This window comes from Stegostoma tigrinum, chromosome 21 (genome assembly GCF_030684315.1).
Source record: "Stegostoma tigrinum isolate sSteTig4 chromosome 21, sSteTig4.hap1, whole genome shotgun sequence".
Classification (NCBI taxonomy): Eukaryota; Metazoa; Chordata; class Chondrichthyes; order Orectolobiformes; family Stegostomatidae; genus Stegostoma; species Stegostoma tigrinum.
The window spans coordinates 7,611,710-7,636,154 of NC_081374.1; the positions used below are offsets into that span (position 1 = coordinate 7,611,710).

Consider the following 24,445-nt stretch of genomic DNA (forward strand, 5'->3'; position numbering starts at 1 on the left):
ATTCAGATTTGGGCTGATTAGTGACAAGTAACAATTGCCTGTCTTTTAAGTGGCACAATGATTGTCTTGAATGAGAAAATCTAAGCCTCTCTTCTCAATGTTTAACAATATTAGTATGTCTGAATACCCAACTGTCAACATCTTGTGATGATTGACCAGAAGCTCAACTGGTCCAGGCATTCAAATTCACTTAATCCAAGAGGAGGTCAGAGACTGAGGGTTCCGTGGCAAGTAGCATCTCCCGACTCCCTATCTCCAAGGAACATGTCAAATGGGATAGAAGACTATCCATCTGCTCAGTTGAGTGCCAATTTAACAACTCTTGAGACTTTTTTAACACACATTTCAGGACAAAGCATTCTGCCTGATCAGCACACTATAAACCACATTTAAAGCATTTCTACCACCAGTGTTCCAGGATAGTAGTGAGTCCCATGTACAAGGTGCATGACAACAACTTGCCAAATCTCCTTTGACAGCACCATCTAAGCCCACAATCTATACCAGTACAAAAATAGCAAATGCATGGAAAAACATCCTGTTTTAGGATTGTAGCTTATTGTTTCACTGTGGTTGGTCAAAATCCTACATGATTCCCATTGTTTTCTGAGAGACATTAGAAATGAGCAATCTGAGCCAACCTGCTGCAGTGCTGAAACCCACGAATTAATTAAAGCACTTGATGCTTTATTTCTCATCCTTGTCTTCTGTACTTGTAAGCACTTTAAGAGAATATGTAAAGCTGGTGTGTCTTGCCATTAGAGTTTTTACTGTATGAATAGCTTTTGAGGCCTTTAAAGAGTCAATTGCGCTTTGTCCAATAGGTTTCCTTTTTCAATCGCGTCCAATCCGCCTTGAACTTCTTTGTATGTACAGTTTGTAATTCGTACATGCATGTGTGCGTTGGGGTATTGTACGCTGTTTCTTTGGTTAGTGTTTAACCTTAATTGATAAACAAAATAGTGATTTGATCCTTATGTTGAATATGTCAAATATTGGGGAATACCAAGATCCATCACATTTAACTAAAAGCAGACTGAAGAGTGAATTAATTGCTCATAACGTGCGTTTACCACAGAGGGAGCAGAAGAAAGAGGTTTATGTGCAGCTCTATTTAAAACACATTACTTCTAAGAATAAGTCAGAATTAAGAGCGGATTTTTCCAGCGACGAGGAGGATTCTTCAGAAGTTAAAAGCATCGTGAGTTTAGGGGACTGGATGTGTTTTTTTTCAATATTTGAGTGTGATGATGATTGTCGGTACTCCGCATTCAGCTGCGCGCCGACTTGCGAGATTTGAATTCCTTTTGTTTGGTGGGAGTCGGGCTAGCCTTTGGTATAGCTTAAAATGGCCTGTATATGAGTACAGTTTCTCGTTTGAAGGAAATTTGTTACAAACTTCTCTCAGTTGCATTTGGATTTTCAGTTCTTTCGATGTATAAATTTATTGTGCACCTCTGCATTTGTATTTCGTGAATCATTTAAAGAATCACATTGAATTCGATTCAGGGTTTTCAGGTGTCTTTTGATTTTACAATATAAACCTTTACATTGACAAGTTAAACTTTAAATAGGTTTTGTTTGGAAGCTGAGAACAAGGATCCTATATACGCTCACGTACAGTCTAGTAGGTTCTTTTTTTAAAGTAGCAACCAACTAAGGGAGAAGTTCCAAACTAGTAGCAAAGCTTTTTCATATTTAAGCTACAAAATGGCCGTTGTGTGTGAAGAGCACTACAAAACAAACCTTTTTTTTCCCCGAGTTGCTGCAATGCACTTTCGGTATGATGCATGGTTAGTTTTAAATAGCAAGTACCACTTGGCACTAACAATCTTGAGTTTATTTGTTGGACTGGTTTGGGTGGAGGGAAGGGTGCGGGATATAAATTGCAGGCAAATATTTTCAATGAGTGATAACGTTCTCCAGTTCAACCTCGGCTACACTTGTTTCAACCAACCCCATTAATTTCACTTCCCTACACACTGATTTTCATATCCCGCCTTGACCTAGCTTTCACTCAATCTGAATCAGACTGTGTTTGCAACATTTTTATCCTGTTTGACTCTGGGATGATTAAATTTTGTTCATTGCCAGGCTATTTTGCAACCTTCTCCCCATTAAACAGTTGAACAAGCCTTTGACAAATTCCAATTTCGATATTTTCTCATTCACTTCCTCCATAAATTCTACCTTGTGTAAGACTAGATCTTCTATTGTCCTCTTGACTAGGCCCTCATCCTTACTGAGTAAAAAATAAAATTCTGCAGAGGTTGGAAATCTGTAGTAGAGACAAAGTGCTAGAAAAACTCAGCAGGTCTGGCAGCATCTATGGAGAGTTTCTGTTTTTATTACTCATCCTGATTGGTCTTCATTGGATGTTGTCTTCCTGTCTTTCCTTTTGTAATTTCATTTCTAGCTCAGTATCCAATTCCTTATGCGCATGAGGAACTACAAATGAATAAAATAGACATCCATGAAAAATAACAGACACAAACTCTAGATTTCCAAAAAAAGCAATTTGGGGCTGAAATGTGGTTCTTTTAAAATTTTTCTGCATTGTTGTTTTGTGATCAGCTGAATGGCATCTATTTTTTGTAATTATGAAGTGCATACAGATAAATAGTAGAATATAGAATTTTACAATCCTTTCAGAACTGTGCATTTATTCTAGCATTTGCTCTCCCTCTGAATTAATGTTTTGACAGTGTGAAGGGTTGTTTCTATGCTATACGACTGTTTGCTACAATTGGGTCAGTTGGCTAAATGGCTGGTTTGCAGTGTAGTGTTGCCAATTGCATGTGTTCAATTCTTGCACAGGCTGACATTACCATGAAGAATTTTCCTTCTCAACCTTTTTTTTCTCTCCCCCCCCCCCCCCCCCCACCCCGAGCCACAGTGACTCTCGGTTAAAATATCACCAGTTGTCCCTGACTCCAGTGAGAGAGTAGTTCTCTGCAGTAAGACTATGGTAACTTTACACTCACTACCATTTTGCATTTTGCTCCGTTTTATCTTTGCCTTCTACTATATCCCAGAATATCCCTTTCCCTGCTCCCATCCTCAGTGGCCAACTGATGTAGAACCCATCATACTTCTTCCTAGAGAAGAGCTATTTTCAACTTGTCAACCATTAGAACTTGTGCTCTCCTCACAGATACTCAACAGTGTCATTTCCTGCACTTTATTTCATATTTTTAGCTTTACTGTATTTTACTTTCAATTTAATATGAAGAATAGAGAATTTGCCTATGCAAGGGACTTTCTGTATATTTCTTGGGTTTTTTTTACTCTTTGTTTTTGTCTTTTGTTTCTCCATCTGACTCTTCTTTCAATTTTTTTGAGGAAAAGAATAAAGATTGCAATTACTGGCTCAAATTGGCCAACTCAGCACAGACTTGGAATTCAACTTTCTACTAATGAACCATATGGCTCAGCCACATGCTGCATTTGTCATCTGTGCTTTTAGGGAAGACCTGTCAGTTATTTATAATCTACTGCTTAGGTCTGCATTTGCAAAGGTCCAAGTAGAGATTTGATCGTTTTGGCATTTCTTTTTAACCAATTTAGAAATGTAACTTTTTTACTGGAATTTCATAGATGAACAAGTCACTTTGAGTCAAATCGCCCCTGCTTAGTTTCTAGCCTGTGTTGAATTAAGTGATCTTACTTCTCAATTGCTAAATTGTGAGCACTGTTTGAAATAAGCATTTGCTATCGTGGAGTTAATACAGGATCAAATTGCACTGTGATGCCTGCCATGGTTTAGTGATTGTCAGCACTCCTGCTTAAGTTCACACACAACTACTGATCACTTGAGGGAAGGATTCCAGGGCCAGTAGAAATGCATTCTAGCAAGGAAGAAACACCTGAAAGACAAGCAACAAAGAACAGGACTTTGTCTTTGAATTGTATTGAAGCAATTGCCTGTACTTTCCATGAAATCCTGAAATGGTGCAGATCAGCAAGAGGCCATTCAGGCCATTGAATCTAGCTGTACTGGCTTTTTCAAAGAACAGTCTGGATAATCACTCCACATGATATCAAGAAACAGTTGAAGCCGTTGGATACTGCAAAGTCTATGGGCCCTGACAACATTCCAATAATAGTACTGAAGACCAGTGCTCCAGAATTTGCTACTCCCTTAGCCAAGCTGTTTCAGTATAGTTACAACACTGGCACCTACCCGACCATGTGGAAATTGCCCAGGTATGTTCTGTACATAAAAAGCAGGACAAATCCAACCCAGCCAATTACCATCCTATCAGTCTGCTTTCGATCAGTAAAGTGAAGGAAGGTATTCATCAAAGGTGCTATCAAACAGCACCTGCTCAGCACTAACCTGCTCATTGATGCCCAGTTTGGGTTCTGCCAGGGCCACTCAGCTCCTGACCTCATTACAGTCTTTATTCAAACATAGAGAGAAGAGCTGAATCCCAGAGTTGAGGTGTGAGTGATAACCCTTGGTCAAACACAGCCGTGTTATCAAGTGTGGCATCAAGGAGCCCTAGCAAAACTGAAATCAATGGATATTAGGGGAAAACTCTGCTAGTTGGAATTATACCTGGCACAAAGAAAGATGGTCATGTTTGTTGGAGGTTAGACATCTTCACCTTCTTCATCGATGACCATTTGTACATCATAAGTCAGAAGTGGAGATGTGTGCAATTATTGGTGCAATGTTCAATGCCAATTGCAACACCTCAGCAATTGAAACAGCTCGTGTTCAAATATACAAGATCTGGACAGTATCTAGGCTTGGGCTGATAGGTGGCGAACAACCCTTGTGCCACCCAAAGGCTAGGTAATGACCAACTCCATTTTAGAGACAACCTGATCATCGCCCCTTGACTTTCTTTGTTACTATTATTGAATACCTCAGTACCAGCATCCTTGGGGTTGCCATTGACCAGAAATTCAACCAAACTCGCCACGTAAGTACAGTGGAGACTAGGAATACTATGGTGAATAATTTGCCTCTTGACTCCTATAAGTCTGTCCACCATCTACAATGCACAAGTCAGGAGTGTAGTGGAATACTCCCCACTTGCCTAGATGAGTGTAGTCCCAACAACACTCAAGAAGCTTGACACTGTCCAGGACAAAGCCAACTTGATTGACACCACATCCACAAATATCCATTCCCTCCACCACTGACGTTCAGTACTATCTAAAAGATGCACTACAGGAAATTGGCAAAGATTTTTAGACAGTGCCTTCAAAACCCATGACCATTTCCATTTAGAACAGGGCATCAGATATGAGGACAATACCAGCTGCAAACCACTCACCACCCTGCCTTACTAACATGTTTCTGTTCCTTCAGTGTTGCTGGGTTAAAATCCTGGAATCCTCCAACCCCATCCCACCAAGGGCATTGTGGATCAACCTTCAGCTTGTGGACTGCACAGGTTCAAGAAGGCAGATCACCACCACTTTCTCAAGGGCAACTAAGGATAGGAAATAAATGCTGGCCAATGAATTTTTCTAAAAAATCCACTCTTATACAATAAAGAAGGATCACTGGACTCAATGTTAACTACTCTTTTCTCTCCAAAGATGCTGACTTTTTTCAGCCCTTTAGTTGCTTTTAAATTATGGTTTTAATCCCACTTTTTGCCTGAATTTTTTTTCTTCTTCCTATTCATCTACAGGTATTTATCCATTTTGCTTTTGAGACATACCATTGAATCTTCGGACAACGCATTCCAACTACCAACCATTCTTCACTATAAAGTAGCAGAATATTTCGACAAGGAATACTCAAAATGATTAGTGTCATTTACAACAGTAATAGGCCTCACTTGATTTTCTTTCATTTTAATTGTGATTAACTGCAAGTACGTACTAAAGGCTAGATTTGCAGCAGCTTGAAAGAAATCTCACTGTTTGGTTAACATCAACCATACTAGTTGCACAGAACTTTGTTTCTAAGCAGGGACCCAGGTTATAAATTGGAGGTGTTGAAAATGAACCATTTTCAACTCCATTCATAAACAGGAGCATCAGGGAACCCTTTGAAAATTGAATTCAATGGAATTTGGGGTGAAGGGAGTTACATTACATCTAGCACAAAAAAGTTAGTTTTAGTTGTTGGAGGTGAATCATCCCAGTCCCAGAGAATACTGCAGGAAATAAAACAAAGAACTGGGATGCTGGAGATCTGAAACCAGAACAGGAATTGCTGCGAAACTGAGCAGGTCTAGCAGAATCTGGGGGAAGAAAACAGAGTTAAAGTTTTGAATCCGTGAATCATCATCGGAACTGTTAGCAGGTAGGAAATAGTGCTGTTTATGCTGAAGACAAGGTTGGAATGGGGGAGTGGAAAGGTGAGAGGGTACGTGGAGATGGAGCCCAGGGAGACAGTAAGAAAGAAGTAAATAATGAAAAAGATCATGGAGAGCAGGCCAGGATGGAAGAAAAGCTGGATAACTGATAATAATGGCCTGGCTCCAGACATACCTTTCAATCTAGTCTACCATAGTGTTTGCTGTTCAGTGTGGTCTCCTCTATATGGCAGACTGGGTGATCACTTTGCAAAATGCCTCCATTTTGTCTGTAAAAATGACCCCGAGCTTCCTGTTGCCTGCCACTTTAACACACTGGTCGGTTCCCATGCCAACATTTTCATTGCATATCACTTTATGTGGCTTTCTTTCAGTACACTCTAAGTGAGAACAGGTCTATATTTCAGATTTGTTAACTGATTTCAAATTCAGCCAACTGCTGTGATGGGATCCAAACCCATTAGTCTGGGCCTTTGGGTTATTAGTCTAGTGACATAATTACGCAGCCATATCCCTCTGTTTTTATATTTTTGAAAATGATTTTGAGGAAGTTGCTAAACAAAAATGTCACAGCTATTTTCATCATAAATTAAACTGCCCCACAATCCATTGCTACACTTGAATTTCTTTTCATGTTTCTGTACAGAAACTTTTCCCTGGATCAGCCTGCAATGTAATTTTGCTGGACCTTTTTGGGTTGAAGCCAGACTCGTGGAATGTACAAATGTTGCTTTGGTAGATTTGAATTCCCAAACCCCTGTTTTTAGCTAGTCATATAAAGAATGGGATTTACAAACTGAGAAATGGCAATCACAGAATTGTTCATGATCTTTGAACAATTAAAACCTATTTACAATGTAGTTCTTTTAAAGATCTATTCTTTGTGATGTAGAGAAACCATTTATACGCAGCAGACTCTCTCAAGCATTGACAGTCACCAGATAATCTGTTTTGATAATGGTGGAGTATAAATGTCTACTGAGACACCAGAAGAACTCCTGTGCTTTTTTATCAATAGTGCCATATAATCTTTCACATTTATGAAGTAGGAAAGTCAGGGCCTCAGTTTAACATTCCATCTTAAATGGATGCTGTAACTCATTCCAGGAATAGAAAGCCTCATTCTCAATCATTTAATAACAAGTTATCCAGATTCTATGATTTGGAAAAAACTGAAGTTTTTTTTCCTCATCTTGCATAGGTTTTGATTGGAAAGCAGAGAAGAGACATTAGAATAGATATAACTCCCTATGTTTCATTTAATTTGCATTAATCCAGCAAATTCCTGCCTCTATCTTTCTGTGGCACTTTTTTGTTTTAAGTTTTTGCATACGTTTGTTCCTCAACTCTTCTTTTGTACTGTATTTCTCATGGCCACCCTCTGTTTTCTGTGTTCACCGTTTTGTGTTTTGTTTACTTCTCTCTCCTTCTGCCCCACCCATTGAATATATTATTCTGCACACTTCACTTTGTGCTTTTACTGCTGAGAATAACATCATGACAAAATAGCAGCATCTCTAAATATCGTACCTCTGAACAAAGTTTGGGATGCATTCAAAACACAACTGCATATTTTCTTCAAGTTCAGGGTGCTGTGTCAAGTTCTGTTTTTTCTAAACAACAAGCCACTCATTCTCCCTGGTTTCTTCAGAGCTTTGCGAGGAACCAAGTGTCAGTCTTCAGATAAACTATTGCTATGTTTGAACTCTCAATGCACCAATCAGAAATTAAATTCATTTTTATAGCAATTTAAACCTTTTGTAACAGAAAAGAATAGATAATGTTAGTCAGCAATTCCTCCTTTGTACTTAGTGACATACCACTTCCTGATAATGATATGTATCCTGTGGCCTAATTCTGAACAGCAAGAAATCTATTAGTGTATAATCGTTTTAAATACTAAATGAACGAATTATTGTCATATTTGTCTTGAAGGTACAATGGGAAGTGTTTTGTCATCACAATCCAGTATGATTTTGAGTTACAAGAGGATAAAAAGAAACCACTTAAATAAGAGTTCTTCTTCTGATCAGATTTGGGTTTCGAGCACCACTTTAGGCCACCTGCAAGGTGTCTAGAAGGTGTTTCAGTCCTCAAGCAGTCCTCCTTCAGGCGCAGTAACAACAACGCCAGTGCCTCAGGAGATCCGCGCTCTGGTCCTGCCATCGCCAGAGGTCCAGGCTTTGGGCCTAACGCCACTGTCAGGAGTCTCAATTCAAGCTGCCGACGCTGCAGCCACTAACCCGCTGACACTGCCCCGGCCTCCAAAAAGTGTATAGAGTAAATGACACTGCCACCATGGAGCAGACCAGTTCCAATGAGCTCAAACAGTAGATAAGAATTGAAGAGGGTGAAATTTTCTTTTTAAAGCTCTAGTTTAAAGTTTCTATTTGTATTGCAAACTGACACTGCGCGTGCAGACAGTGATAGAATTACAGTACAGTAAACTATTGGTCTTCTTTTTTCTTAGTGTACAGTACTTGTAGATCTCGTCTAATGAAAGTTTGGTGCCTGAATGTTAAGCAACAAGGATCAATGGATGTGCCTTCGAGATTCTTAATAGGTTTAAACAAAAAACTGGAAAGCAAGTTTGAAGCAAAAGGAATGCCCAGTATTGTTCAGACATCAAGCATTATCTGCACTTTAAACTCAACTTTCAACAATTAGCATACTTATGAAACAATTCTAGACCATATTCTGGAGTAGTGTAGAAACAAAATCTAAAGTGGAATGATTTGAAATTTCTCAAGTTTATTTTTTTTCTTAAATGAAGAGAAGTTGAATTAATTTTTGCTTATTCTGTTATTATTTATTAAATGCCAAATTCATCAGTTTGGGTTATGTTGCGACAGCACTGAAAACCTGATCTTTAGCACTGGGCTGTGAAACAAAAGGAGAACCTTTAACCACAAAGATTTGATATTTTACTGCTTATCAGTGTATCTCATTATATGCATTTTAGAACAAGACAATTTTTCAACTTTTAAGCTCTTAGTTAGTCTCTTCAGTGGCATGACCATACATGTTCTAATCATTGCACAAAGATATCATAATTAAAGGCATTTTTGTATTTACTTTACTTGTGAACACCCAGTTTATCAGCAGCTGAGGCAAGTATTAATCCAAGCCCATTTCCAACCTGAAGGAGAAAATGTTTCATTTTGCTGATTTTCTTTTCATTATAATGAATTCTTGGGACATGGGTGTCCCTGATTGGAGCAGCCTCTGTTGCCCTCATTACCTTGTGAAGCTGATGGCGAGCAGCCGCCTTGAGCTGCTAAAGTCCATTCAGTTTAGTTAATGGCTTTAAGAAGGAGATATGAACTAAATTCAGATATTGCTGTCACTTACTGTGTTATATTCCACTTGGTGGATTAAGTAATTTGGTGTTGGATTATTTTGTGCAGTACAACTATTTGAAACTAATTAGAAGCTATTCCTATGGATTTGTCCAACTGTCTTTGGATACAGAGATAGTGGGAACTGCAGATGCTGGAGAATCTGAGATAACCAGGTGTAGAGCTGGATGAACACAGCAAGCCAAGCAGCATCAGAGGAGCAGGAAAGCTGACGCTTCGTAAATTATTCATGCAGTTGCCCAGACTAAAGAGGGGTTGGAAAGCAGATTTCAAACAAGAGTTTAAACCTATCCAAAATAACAAGGTGTAGACCTGGATGAGCACAGCAGGCCAAGCAGCATCAGAGGAGCAGGAAGGCTGATGTTTTGGGCCTAGATCCTTCAGATTTTCTGAAGAAGCATCTAGGCCCGAAACGTCAGCCTTCCTGCTCCTCTGATGCTGCTTGGCCAGTTGTGCTCATCCAGCTCTATACCTTGTTATCTTTGGATACAGACAGTTTATATACTTAGTGTCAAGCAGGACTCAAGGATACATCATTACTTAACAACTATTTAAAAACTAGTTACTTATGAATACTTGAAAATTTATTAGCAGTTTTGTACCACCCAAACTCTTGTGATCTTTTGGAGCACAAATGTTTTGTATAGATAAAAATAATATGTTGACTTATGTAATGTAATTAAAAGTCTGGTTAATAAATACAACCAGTCATATCTACTCCCAAAAGATGGAATGTAACTGTGCAGAGATCACTACTTTTTTTAACCCTTCCTACCACAACTGCCGTGACTGCCACCACCGCATCTACTGTTTATCATTTGGGAATGTTATGCCAGTTAACAGACATCAGATAGGTCTTTGAACAGATACCCTTCCAAATGGAAAGTCAGCAGTTAGTGACTTTTTTTTTTCTGTCTTTTGAGGAACTAGCATTGTGCTTCATTAATGTCAGCAAAATTCTGTAAATTCAGGAATTGATCACCTAAATATGATGGTACCCTCTTCAGATCTTTAATTTTCCTCAAAAAAATGTTTTTAAAATAGTTTTACTCAGAAGCTCTACCTGATGAAAAAGGTGTATCTGTTGAAATGGACATTTGAGTTTATTTGGCAGTGGATGTGATGAATTGTAAATAAAACCTTTTAGTAACAATAGTATGAAATGCATCAAACATAGAAAGAAAATGACTACAATATGTATAGCAGTTTTCTTAAACTCCAGGACATCCCAAAGTGCATTACAACTGATGAAGTACTTTTGATGTGTAATCACCATTATAATGGATGGTACTGTAGCTGACAGTTTCCAAACAACAAATTTCTATAAACAGCAATGAGAAGATGTAGATTTTTTTTTCTGATGTTGCTGAAGTGATAAATATTGGCCAGAACACTTCTTTTGAAGTACTATGGACAAAGCAATGCTTTTGTCTCCTGCTTTATTCAAAATATGGCATTTGTAGACAGCGCAGCATTCTCTGAGTACTGCGCTGCAGTATCACCCTGGATTTTGGTGACTGTAGAGTGGGGACCTTCAGACAAGAACAATGCTAACATTGAACTAAAGCTGATGTCATTAATTGGTAATGTCAATGTCTGTAAATTTTAACTTCTGTCTTTTTAATACCCACACTCTCAGCTAGTTGAGACCTAATACAACTAGATTATAGAAATAAGACTTGTATTTATGTAACATCCCCATCTAAAGAAAATGAGGTGTTTCACAGTTTATTTGAATAAAAATAGAAACGAGCCTAACTAGATTGAGAGTGACTTGAAGCTTGGCCATAAAATAAGGAATGTTAACAGTTCCCTTTTTTTTTAATGCATTTTTCTGAATTGAGAAGTGCTGTCATATGCTGGGGGAATGTCTGCTTTGTTTTTAACCATTGCCTTCACCATTACAGTATTCAATTCTCCTTGCCACTTACAAAAGCATTAGAACCTTATCAAGCTAGCCACTTGATAGATTTGTTAAATAATTGAAACTTCACAGCATCATAGAAGTCCTACAGTGTGGAAACAGTTTGAAGAGCATCCTACCCAGACCTTTCCCTGTAACTGTGCATTTCCCATGTCAAACCCATCTACCTTACACTCCCCTGGATACAATTTAGGCAATTTAGCATGGCCAACCCACCTAAACTGTACATCTTTGGACTGTGAGAGGAAACCCACGCAGACATGGGGAGAATGTGCAAACTCCAATCAGACAGCCGCCCAAGGGCGGAACTGAACCGGAGTCCCTTACTCTGAGGCTGCAGTGCTCACCATGTCTCCCATCAAATATTGAATGCAACCTGATCGTAGAGTCCCTACTGTGTGGAAAGGGCCATTTGACCCAACAAGACTGCACCAATCCATCCCCACCCAATATTTCCCATGACTAACACATCTAACCTGCACATCCGTGGTCACTAAGATTAACATGTTGTAAAAAATCAGATATTAACAAGGAAATAACCAGATACACAAGGGTTCATTTAAGTAAGCATTTGATTTGAAAACACAACAGTATGTTTGTGTGTGGTTAGTGGGATGTAATATTGAACCACTTGTTCTCTTGAAATTTTAAACACTCATTTAGTTAGTGTGCAACTTAACAGAATATAAACACACCTCCACACAACAAGAGTAAAGTTTATTCATACAGTGCAATTATGTTATGTACTCTACGGCATGTTGACATATTTTTGAATAGGCATACATTTCAAAAGCTCAAGAAATTTAACAAAATTATCATTTCTGTCTATAAATTTAGCAAATATGCTGTTATGTTTTTCCAAATTAAATACTTACTTAATTAAAGTTCTGAGGAAGGGTCACCAGAGCCGAAACGTTAACTCTGTTTTCCCCTCCACAGATGCTGCCAGATCTGCTGAGCTTTTCCAGCAACTTTCTTTTTGTTACTTACACAAGGGTTTATTAAGTGTCTAGTTATTTCCTTGTTGATATGTGATTTGTAACAACATGTTAATCTTAGTGTTTTCACACAATCCTATTGTAAGAAGCTTTTTTCTTTGCACTTGGATACACCTTGTCAGCTAGTGGCATAAGACAAGTTAGTGCTGTATTACTTTAAAAGTTAGTTATACTGCAGCCTTTGTTGCAATTGCTATTAACTTTGCTTTCCTTGAAATTAAGGAACTGCCCAAACTGAAAGAGGCTGAAGAAAACCATACAGATAAAATGGATGTCACACAGCTGAGCAATGAAGAATTGAAAGAGCAGCTTATGAATCATGGCGTTACACCTGGCCCTATTGTGGGTAGGTACATATTTAGAGATTCTCTTTCAACATTACTCAATCAGTGCTTTCATTTCTGAATGCAGAAACAGTGGGATATATCTAGCTGTATGTAAAAGTGGAAACTAGTATATTTCAATCGGTCTACTTTATGTTCTAATAACTATTTCAATTTAAAATTCGGTCAGCAAAGAATCTAGTTCATGTTGCAGCTTGAGCAACTTTCAAGATGGTGGCAAAGCAAAATACAGAGAATGCGGAAATATGAAATAAATGATGGAAGCACTCAGCCAGTCTGGCAACATCTGTGAGGAGTGAGCCAGTGCTAACATTTTCACCCTGTGACCTCTTGTCAGACAGTCTAATGAAAAGTCACAGACTTGAAACATTGGATCATCTTTTCAAAGTGGGATGAATTCTGGGTTAAATTCCAATGACATTATCTTGGAGGTGAGCTCAATATCCACTTAAAGGTGTCATGAGGCTGGAAGTTACATGAAAGGCGCAGCTGTCTTTAGGATACAAGTAGGCAGTTCCTTAGGAATTCAGGATATGAACTTAAGCAAAAGCAACCAGCTAAGGTACCTACTCTCTGATGAAGGGTCTAGGCCCGAAACGTCAGCTTTTGTGCTCCTGAGATGCTGCTTGGCCTGCTGTGTTCATCCAGCCTCACATTTTATTACACTACAGGTTTTTTAGGTTTGCCACAAAAAAATGTAAAAATTACATTCGCAAGCTTTTAAATAGCCCCAAAATAAATAACTCACCTATCACAGAACAAGTATCACATTCCCTCATATCATTCCTGTGAACAGATAAAACTGTTTTGGAGGCATTGGAGCCCCAAGACAACTTTCAAGACCTCAATTTTGAAATGAAACCTGTACCAGGCCAATTTCCTATTTGAAAATCTGACCTGTAAACCTGTTTTACTCTTCACAGATGCTGCCCTAGTTTTCCAGCTCTTACTGTTTATATTTAGGATGGATTGTTGGTGTATTGAAATGTTTTAATTAAAACATGCTACAGCATTTCAAGCAAGTTTCAAACCTGATTAGCAGCTGAAAATTTCCTGTTTCTCTCTGTTGGTTCCCAGTATACCAATGTTTTAATTTTACAATTTGCATTCATATGTTAAAATCCCTCTGTGATCCCCTTGTTTCTAAACTTCTTCAGCTGTACAACACTTAACTGTTAATTTTGGCAACTGTGACTTGTGTATTTCCTGCTTCTATCCCTTTTGAGATGATTATGTGCTTTTGGCTGTCTGGACCCTGGGCCCTGGCATACCTCTCCACCTCTCGTAGTTTTTTGAGCAGATTCTTGAACATATCTGTTTTTGTTCGATCAAAACCAAGCAAATTGCTGGAGAAACTCAGCAGTCCTGGCAACAACTGTAGAAGGAAAACACAACACAATTAACATTTTGTGACCAATGATCCTGCTCCAGGACTAGAAGCAGCTATGGTGGTTTTGTGCTAATGATGGCAGGAATGGGGCAAAACGGAATGAGTGGATGGCTGGAGATGGAGCCCAGAGACAGGGGGAGAAGAAAAGGTAGGCAAACAAATGGATTGTGGATAGTCAGCTAGGGAAGAGGAGAAGTTAGATAGGTAATAGTGAGGACTGTAAATAGTTGAAAACAGGCTGACTATACAAAAATCAGCTCATTTCATAACAGTAGCAAGGGTTGTGGGGTTAGGTAAAAGATAAGGAAGAAGGTGTTAATGCTTCGAAATTGATAAACTAACTCTTGAGTCTTGAAGGCTATGAGGTACCTAAATGGAAGATGTATTGGTCCTCCAGCTTATGTTGAGCTTTGCAGGAACACTGCAGCAGGCTTGAGACAGAAATGTTGGCGTGGGAGCATGTTAGTGTATTGAAGTGGCAGGCATCTGAAAACTCGATCATTTTACAGACAGAACAAAGCAGTCACCCAGTCTATTTTCAAGTTTCCCAATGTAGAGACTTCACTGTGAGTCGCGATTGCAGTAGACTGGATTGAATGAAATACAGGTAAATACTGCTTCACCTAGAAGGTGGATCTGGGACTTAAATCAGGAAGAAGGAGATGTTGTACCTTGTGCAATTGTATGCATAGATGCCGTAAGGGTGCGGAGAGGTGTTGGGAGTTGAGGGAGAGTAACCATTGTGTCCCAGAGGCAACAGTCCCTGTGGAATGTTGACAAGGCAGGGGAGGGGAATAAGTGTCTGGTAGTGTGGAAGTGGCCACTTTTATGATCCTATTATTTGATCACGCTCACCAGGTCCATCTTGAACTTCCCCCTTCCCTTCTTGACATCTCTCACCCCCATTTCTGGGGACAGGCGGATATCCATTACAAAAACAGCATAAGTGAACTATTTTCATTGTCACCTATCTATCTTATTGTCTCCCCGGCTTAGCGGCAACAATCTCTTCATCTGCTTATCTCACTGTTTTATGTCTCTCTCGCCCACACTCTCTCTCTCTCTCGCGCCCTCCCTCCTTTTTGTCTATCTCTCCCTCTGTTCTCCATCTCTAATTAACAGTCTCCCCCTACCACCCCCACTCCCAGCAACCTCCTGTCATCAAGATAAATGCCACTTTTTCCGAGATGCTATCGGTTCTGAAGTATGGACACTGGACTTGAAATGTTAACTCTGTTTCTCTCGACAGATGCTACCAGATCTGCTGAGCTTCTGCAACACTTTCTATTTTCATTTCAGCTTTCTGACATCTGTAGATCTTTGTTTCATCAAGTTTTGGTCACTTGCTCTTTTATTTCTTCTTTTCATTCACTGTCAAATTCTGTCAGGTTTAGGATCTGTGTAATGAATTGGGGTGCTTTACAATGTCAGTTATTGTTGTTGCTCTTTCTATAGAAGTCTTCTTGATTTTTCGATGTATAACTTAGCAATTAATTTTATATCTGTAATGTCACCCACATGTTAAGTTCTTAATCTCACTTGTGAAGTGCGAGGTGACCTTGAAATTTATTTCCTTATTTTGCAGTGGTTACTATTTATGTAAGTTGAAACTGTCAGTTTTTTTCTTAAAAACAAGAACAAAAATCCCTTTTTGGTGCACTTTTTTGGTCTTGACTTTTCATTTTCTTCCTTCCACAGTTGATTGACTGACTCAAAATGGATATGTTCATTTTTTCTTGAATTTGCTCCAAATCTTCCAGATTTTTCCAATTAATAATCATCTTCCTGTGTTCCTTTTTATTGACCTTGCCGCCTTCTGTCCCCACTTGTAGCCACTACAAGGACAATTTATGAGAAGAAACTGCTGAAGTTGATGGGACAGGGCCCTACTGTGCCTCCGCTCAAACAAAATGGAACTGGAGATGTTGACCAATACTCAGACAGTGAAGAGGAAGATGGTAAATTCACTACATTGAACATAAAGGAGAATTCTGTGATTGCTGGAAGTACACCACAGGCCAAGTGACATTTGTCGGTGATAGAAGTCAGCATGAGTTATTAGAAAATCCCGAGATATACAGAAGCAACAGTCACATGAGAAAAGTTTACCCATTTTTAGTTTACATGTTACCTGGTCAAATGACATTTGTGGGTGAAAGAAGCTGAATTAGTATTTTTTACTTGTGATAAATCTAAAATAATAGTTTTGTTTTTCTCAACAGATGCTACCTGGGCTGCTGTGTATTTCTAGCAAATTGTATTTGATTTCTTTCAGTCTCATATGTTTTCAAAGTCATATTAATATATGTAAGTAATAAAAGCATTGTACGAAGGGTCTAACAATGTCCACGAATCCACTGTTGATTATCCCATCTACCTCACTGATGATCTTTCGGGAAGGAAACTGCTGTCCTTACCTGGTCTGGCTTACGTTGAGACTACAGACCCACAGTAGTCTGGTTGATTCTTAACTGCCCCCTGAGTAATTAGGGATAAACAGTATAACAGGATAACCAGTAAATGGCCAACAACTCCTTCATCCCATGAATGAATTTAGGAAAAGAGAAACAAGCTGTACACTAAGACATGTTTCTAGAGACAGAGAATAGAAAAATAGGGAGGTTATGCAAAACCTACATTTGAGCCTTTCATTACACCAGAGTGGTTGGTTAGAACACACCTGTATTGAACTTAATTAGCCAACTATTTCCCTGTTCCTCAAGTTTTATTGAGGTGTTTTTATAACTTAGTGCAGCCCTCTTAGGTATTAACCATTCCCAGCTCCTCCACCACCAACACCACTAAACCCCACAGACTAATTTGGATTAACTGTAGATCTGAAAATTGTTTACTTGATTTAAAGTTCAAGTTGTTAACTTAATAGACAGTATCTGTCTCTGTTTAGAATCTTTTAAAATTAAAGCCTAATAAATCAGTGAAATCTGTCCTGAGCCAGCACTAGTTATACAGCTACTTTCATTTGATTGTGTTTAGAATTGTATATTTCACTAGAAAAATCGTTTAACAGCATCTTATAATACCGCTAACTAGTGGTTCTTTCAGTAATGTAAACAAATTTGAATATATGGTTTTGAAATGCATTTTATAATTATCCAGGTGAAAAAAGATTGCTAGGTTGCACATTTAGCTTGGATAACTGCTGTCCACAAAAGAGAGCAAGTGCAGAGAACAGATTAGTTGTAAAATAAAATTGCCCACTTTGATTTTCACCCTACAAAAAGGCATCCTTTATTTCTTGTGCAAGTCTTAATCTGATATTGTATACCACCTGGCACCAATTATTTATTAGGTGGATTGTTTCCAAGTAGAATTGAGCATTTACAAGCTTATTACAGTTAGAACCATTGCAGCCTTTTGTGTGTTTGCATTGGTCTAGTTTGTAATTTAATTTGCGACCTCTTTGGTGAAAGAACAATATTATACTGTTCCACTTAATGTCTATGCAACTTGAAGTTTCAACTGTTCAGATCAATTGGTACCAGAATTGGATGAGGATCATTAGCAGATACATGCCCTTTTGCAAACTAGCATGTAGTATGCAGAAGATCTAGCAAGTGTACAAAGCTGCAGCTTTAAGGGATTCTCTGTTTACTTCTTTACTATTTCAAATTTATACCTCAATCTTTCCAGATTTGTCTTCCAATTCATGTGTTCAAAATTAAGTTACGGCTTATATTTAAACAGAAAGGAATTATAGAATGGTCAGTAGTACCTTTTTGTCAGTGGGTTTGAATTCCAGAGTATTCTTCAATCATTTATTAAATGGGCCTAATTTCACACAAGCTAGATTTTCTGACCCACCTATTCTAACATGGTTTATTTTTCAAATGAATGCTTTACAAAAATATAATTCTGTTTTTGCAGACTTTCCTCCTGAGGGCTCCACACACACCAGAATTGGTGAGTGGAAACTAGGTTTTGTATTGCAGATCAGGTGTTATTTGCCTGAGAAAAGTAGCAAGATTTATAGTAGCCCCAGTGTAGATTTAATTACTTCATAACCTAAACTGCAATATGTCTGTTCAAGTAGGAAATTGAGTCTGCCGTTTTATTTGCAGCACTGTCTAGCTGTGATGCTAAGAAAATATATTTAGCTATTTCAGAATAACTGATGTATGGGACTCTCCGTTCAAACTGTTACTAGAAGTAATATGCAAAAGCTTGTTTTGTTCCAGAGGTGAAATTATTCGCTGATAGGAGCAAAGTAGTGCCTCTTATAATCTATTGCAGCTGCCTATGAACTAATTACTATATTCACTCATTAGTTATTAGGTTATTCTTCAAATAGTACATTTTTCTTGAGATTTTTGGTTAAATTTCCAACTTTTGAGAAAGGAAACAAAAGTTCCTGGGCGAGTTTTGGGGTTTTTTTTTGTTTTTAAAGGTCTAGCTGTGTTTAGCAAAGATGAAAATTATTGCCTCCCTTGCCAAAGTACAGGTTTTTGATCACTCCCAGTACACTACACATACAAAAAGATGCCATCAATCCACGATTGGGCTTAAGCTCTAACACTCACAATGCTGCCCTCATTTAACGTTAGTAAATAAATGTCCAGTAGTAGATGGAAGGGCACCAGTAGCAGCGTTTTGGTCAGTTTCTCTTCTCTTTCTGAGTCTACCCATTGGTTAACATAGGAAACCTCCATATAACTATACCTTCATTGGCATCCACTAATAGGAATGTACTGTGCCCTTTATCTTTGGATGATTCCAGACACCTTTGGACAATGCAGGTGGGAAATGATTGATGGTTTGTCTTCTGAAAATGCAGTAGAATATTAGGATAAGAAAGATCCAAATATAACAAAGGTAGGAGAAAATGCAGGGAAATTGAAAACAATTGATTATTCTGACATGGAAGCAGTATTACGTCAATCACAAAGAGCTAAAATAATTGCCTTTCTACCCTGAATTGTTTTATACTATAGCTCAACAACTCAATGGAATTACCATGCAAATTTAACAAACAAATATGGACCGATAGAACAATGAGCATTGACTGGAATAACAGGAGATTTTCTAATAATGCAGTACACAGTCTTAGTGAGAGTGTTTTGAAGGTCACACGTTTTTAATTTTTTATCTGCAAGTGTCGACACTGATCCATTATTCCAGCTGTTTAGGGTGTGTCTGTGTTTCTCCCTTTTTTCCACAGGTGACCAGTACTCATGGAGTCTGGGAGATGGACTGTCTGCATGTGTTAACCCATACCTTTGCAGTAATATGCTTTGTGTATGAAAAACACAAAAGAAATAGCATGATTTTCCATATATAAAGCATTACTCTCTTGTCATTCGATTATGACCACTTAATGTAGCAAGCTAAACATTAAGAACATAAGAACTAGGAGCAGGAATAGGCCATCTGGCCTCTCAGGCCTGCCACGCCATTTAATAAGATCATGGCTGATCTTTTTGAGACTCGGCTCCACTTACGCACCCACTCACCATAACCCTTAATTCCTTTACTGTTCAAAATTTATCTAGCCTTGCCTTAAACACATTCAGCAAGGTAGTTTCAACCACTTCACTGGGCAGGGAATTCCACAGATTCACAACCCTTTGGGTGAAGAAGTTCTTCCTGACCTCAGTCCTACATCTGCTCCCCTTTATTTTGAGGCGACGCCCTCCAGTATTAGTTTCACCTGCGAGCAGAAGTAACCTCCCTGCCTCTACCTTATCTATTCCCTTCATAATCTTATGTTTCTATAAGATCTCCCCTCATTCTTCTTAATTCCAGTGAGTATAATCCCAGTCTATTCAGTCTCTCCTCATAATCCAACCCTCTCACCTCTGGAATCAACCAAGTGAATCTCCTCTGCACCCCCTCGAAGTGCTAGTATATCTCTTCTCAAATAAGGAGACCAAAACTGCACTCACCAGGACTCTTTTCAGCTGCAGCATAGCCTCCTTGTCTTTAAACTCCATCCCTCGAGCAATGGCAGACAAAATTCCATTTGCCTTTTTAATTACCTGCTGCACCTGCAATTCTACTTTGAGCAATTCATGCACAAGGACACCCAAGTCCCTCTGCACAGCAGCGTGCTGCAATTTTTTACCTTTTAAAACATAGGCCATATTGCTGTTACTCCTACCAAAATGGATGACCTCACACTTATCAACATTGTACTCCATCTGCCAGCCCTTTGTCTACTCAGTTAGACTATGTATGTCCCTCTGCAGACTTTGTGTCTTCTGCACACTTTGATCTATCACTCACCTTTGTGTCATCTGCAAATTTTGACACACACCACTAGCCACTGACCGCCAACCAAAAAAAAAACACCCATTTACCCCTACTCATTGCTTTCTACTGGTCAACCAATCTTCTATCTGTGCCAAAACATTACCTGTAATACTGTGGAACTTTCTTATGTAGCAGCTTTTGGTGTGGCACCTTGTCAAATGCCTTCTGAAAATCCAGATTCACCACATCCACAGGTTCCCCATTGTCTACCATACAAGAAATGCCCTCAAAGAATTCCACCAGATTAGTTAAACATGACTTACCCTTCATGAACCCATGCCAGGTGCTCCCCTTAGAACAATCTATATCCAGATGTCTTGCTATTTCTTCCTTAATGATAGGTTCAAGCATTTCCCCACTACTGAAGTTAAGCTAACTGGCCTATAGTTACCTGCTTTTTGTCTACTTCCTTTTTTAAACAGTTGCATCACATTGGCTGTTTTCCAATCTGCAGGAACCACCCCAGAGTCCAGTGAATTTTGGTACATAATTACTAGTGCATTGGCTATTTCCCCCATCCCCTCTTTTATCAGGGCCAGGAGACTTGTCTACCTTTAGCCCCATTAGCTTGTCCAGCACTGCCTCGTTAGTGATAATGATAGTTTCTAGGTCCTCGCCTGCTATAACCTTCTTGTCATTCGTTTTTGGCATGTTATTTGTGTCTTCCACATTGAATTCCACAGACTCATATTTTTCATTCCCAGATGAATTCTGTGCAACATACGCAAATTTAGAGCCCTAAATATGACCTGTAGTAGTGATCATGTTCACCTTGTTAGAATTTTGGAATTATAAAATCAAGATAGTCAATATTACTTGTAAGATAATTTTGTCACTGCTCTTAAATAAATTGTATTGCTTTTCAATTAAAGTGGTACCCAATATCTTTTAACTGATCCCCAGCCTGTTGTCTAACTCATTTTAAGCTTCCTTTGAATCACCTTGTCCTGCAGCATCTGCTATGGAAGTTTTCACTAAAAGATTGCATCAAAGTTTTGGACTCCAATATCTCAAAGGCATCATTAATGGAACCATGACTTTAAAAAGTAAAGTTGTTCGTTGATCATTGTTGCAGTCTTTCAAAGCGTAACATAATGCGGAACGGACTTGGACTTGGAATGAATGACGAATCTACTGATCTTGAATGATAAAATTGTCACTTAGAATGGTATTACTAATGCCCTTAGTATTTGCATAATCCCCAATTATGTTCCGGTTGTACTTCAAACTTGAGGAAGCTGTAGTAATCATGTTATCACTGTATTTCTCTTTAGATTCTTCAAATCAAAGACAAAGCACAAGTAAAGGCACTGCAACAGCTGTAAGTAGTACAAGCAAATTAGAACTAACCCAGGTAATAATGTCCATGTAATTGAGGTTCAGAAATATAACTGGTCATGTGATCAGATCACAAATAGATTCATTCCACTTGGCTAGTCATTTTCATCTGAATACAATTCTGAATAGGACCACTCCTACCATGGAAGCAAAAGTGAGTAAATGTTTTTGACTACAAACCCAGATAATTAAATATTTGTGTCATTTTAATCTATTATTTAAGTACACTTCCACTTTTGATCATAAGTATCACATGGTAGATTCATTGCTTAGGTCAGAGAATATGGAGTCAGACGACAAGTAGCTGATTTTTTTTTTCTGTTCTGTAGAAAGCTGAGTAGGAATCAGTATTGGTTTCACAGTGGCAAAAGGTGGACTTGGTGTTCCACTTGAACTGCTGGCATTTACACTTTTAAATAATTTGGGCCGGAATCAAAAGTACGATCTCCAAATTTGAAGATGATATCAAATTGAGTTGCAAATAATAAAAACCACATTGAAATATAAAATTAACTTGCAGAGTAATTGAAGAATTGACAAATTCGACATACTGAAGTTCAAGTTTTTAAACTTAAGCAGAATTATTAGAATGCTATGTATTTCTTACAAAATATCTCTTAAATGAGGCAATGGACTTCAGGGATACAGGTACATAAATCACTAAAAGCAATGATGTTGAAGAAATTTTAAACATCAAAACATTGGATTTCATTTCTTCAGGAAGTGAAATGAGAACAATGAAGTAATTTTGAATGCGTATCAAACCTTATTCCTTTCCTGCCTTTTAAACTGTTCCCAATTCTTGGGTCTTTTCTTTTGCCAACTTGTATGTCCTTTTGGCATAGAATACTGTCTGTAACTTCCCTCATAAGGCATGGTTTGTCCACTTTTCTCTTTGGACTCCTATGCCAAACAGGAATAAACAATATTTAGTAGCTTGCCCATTCACTCCTTTGAATGTTTGCCATTGCCTATCCACTGTCATTCATTTCAGTAAAATTTCTCAATCCATCATGGCCAAATTGCACCTCATACTATTGTAGTTTTCCTTATTAAGATTCACGACCCTACTGTCAGATTCAACTAGATTACTCTCCGTCTTGATGAAGAACGCCATCATATTTTAGTCACTCCTCCTTAAGGGCTCTGTCACAACTACACTACCAGTTATTCCCTTCTGTCCAAGACTGCCCATTCTCTGATTTGGTTTCACAGCATATTGGTCCAGAGAAACTGTCTCTCATATGCTCTGGGAATTCTACCTCTACGGTTTTACGGCCAATTTTATTCACCCAATCTATATACAGATTAAAGTCACCTGTAATTATAGATGTTCCTTTACTGCACGCATTTTTGGTTCCCTATTTAATACCATTGCCAACATCGCCACTATAGTTTGGTAGTATATATACTACCCCTACTAATTGCTTTGCCCCTTGGTATTTCTCAGTTCTACCCAGACAGAATCTACATTGCCTGAGCTAATATCTTCCCTCAATATTGTGTTTCTATCCTTTTTAACCAGCAAAACAACTCCACCGCCTTTTCCTTTTTTGCCTAAACCCTGACCTCTGAATGTTCAATTTCTATCCTGGTCACCCTGCAGCCAGGTCTCCATAATCCCAACTATGGCGTACCTTTTACATTTATTTGCCTAAACAATTCGTACACTTTATTTTGAATATTCCATGCATTTAGGCACAAAGTCTTAAAGCATGCCTTTTTAACATTCCTTGTCTCATTGTCACAGTAAGAAGAACCAGTATCAATATCCAAGTCAAGATTATATATGGTTTGGAGGGGAGTTTGCAGGTGGTGGTGTTCCTGGCATTTTCTGTCCTTTTCTAGGTGGTAGGGATTATGAGTTTGGAAGGTACTGGCAGTGGAGGCTTGATGACTTCCATGGTGCATCTTCCAAATGATACATGCTGCTACCTGTTGAGTGTCAGTGCTGAAGAAAGTAAATGTTAAATGTGATGGATGCAATGCCAGACAAGTCAGAAATATTCCATCACACTTCCAATTTGTTCCTTATATTTGATTTAACAGGCTTTGGAGAGACAGGAGATGTTATTTACTGCAAAATTCCTAGTGTCTGACCTCTTGTAGCCATAGTATTTATATGGCCAGTGATAACCTGCAGGATGTCGATAGGAGGCAGTTTGGCTGAAGTCATGCCATTGAATGTCATGGGGTGTTTGTTAGATTTGCTTTCATTGGCATTGGACACTGCAAATATTACTTTAAATTGATGAGCCCAATCCTAGATGTTGTCCATGTCTTGCTGCATTTGAACATGACGTGCTTCAGCATCTGAGGAATTGGAGATGGTGCACAGCTTTACACAATCGTTGGCAAGCATCCCCCCTTCTGACCTCATGAACGAGAAGAAGGTTGTTTATTTAAGCAGCTGAAGATGGTTTTCCTACGATAGTAAAGTAAGGAACTTAGGTGTAAAAAAAAACTTGAGGAGTTTGGGCATCTGAATCTGGCGATAATGTTCCTACCTCTGAACCAGACGGCCCCTGTTCAAATCCCATC

The 24,445-nt window shown here is 38.6% G+C and overlaps 1 protein-coding gene across 3 annotated transcripts in view; it reads left to right on the forward strand.

Annotated features, from left to right (window-relative positions):
- The first annotated feature begins 831 nt into the window (after positions 1-831).
- Positions 832-24,445, forward strand: part of LOC125462813 (lamina-associated polypeptide 2, isoforms beta/delta/epsilon/gamma-like) — a 36,029-nt gene continuing 12,415 nt past the window's right edge. The window contains exons 1-5 of one of the 3 annotated variants that reach the window (XM_048553223.2): positions 832-929; positions 12,788-12,911; positions 16,132-16,257; positions 18,185-18,220; positions 21,841-21,887. In XM_048553223.2, coding sequence (XP_048409180.1) covers positions 891-929; positions 12,788-12,911; positions 16,132-16,257; positions 18,185-18,220; positions 21,841-21,887 — 372 coding nt within the window. In that variant the 5' untranslated portion in view covers positions 832-890. The other 2 variants (XM_048553221.2, XM_048553222.2) reach the window with 2 other exon arrangements.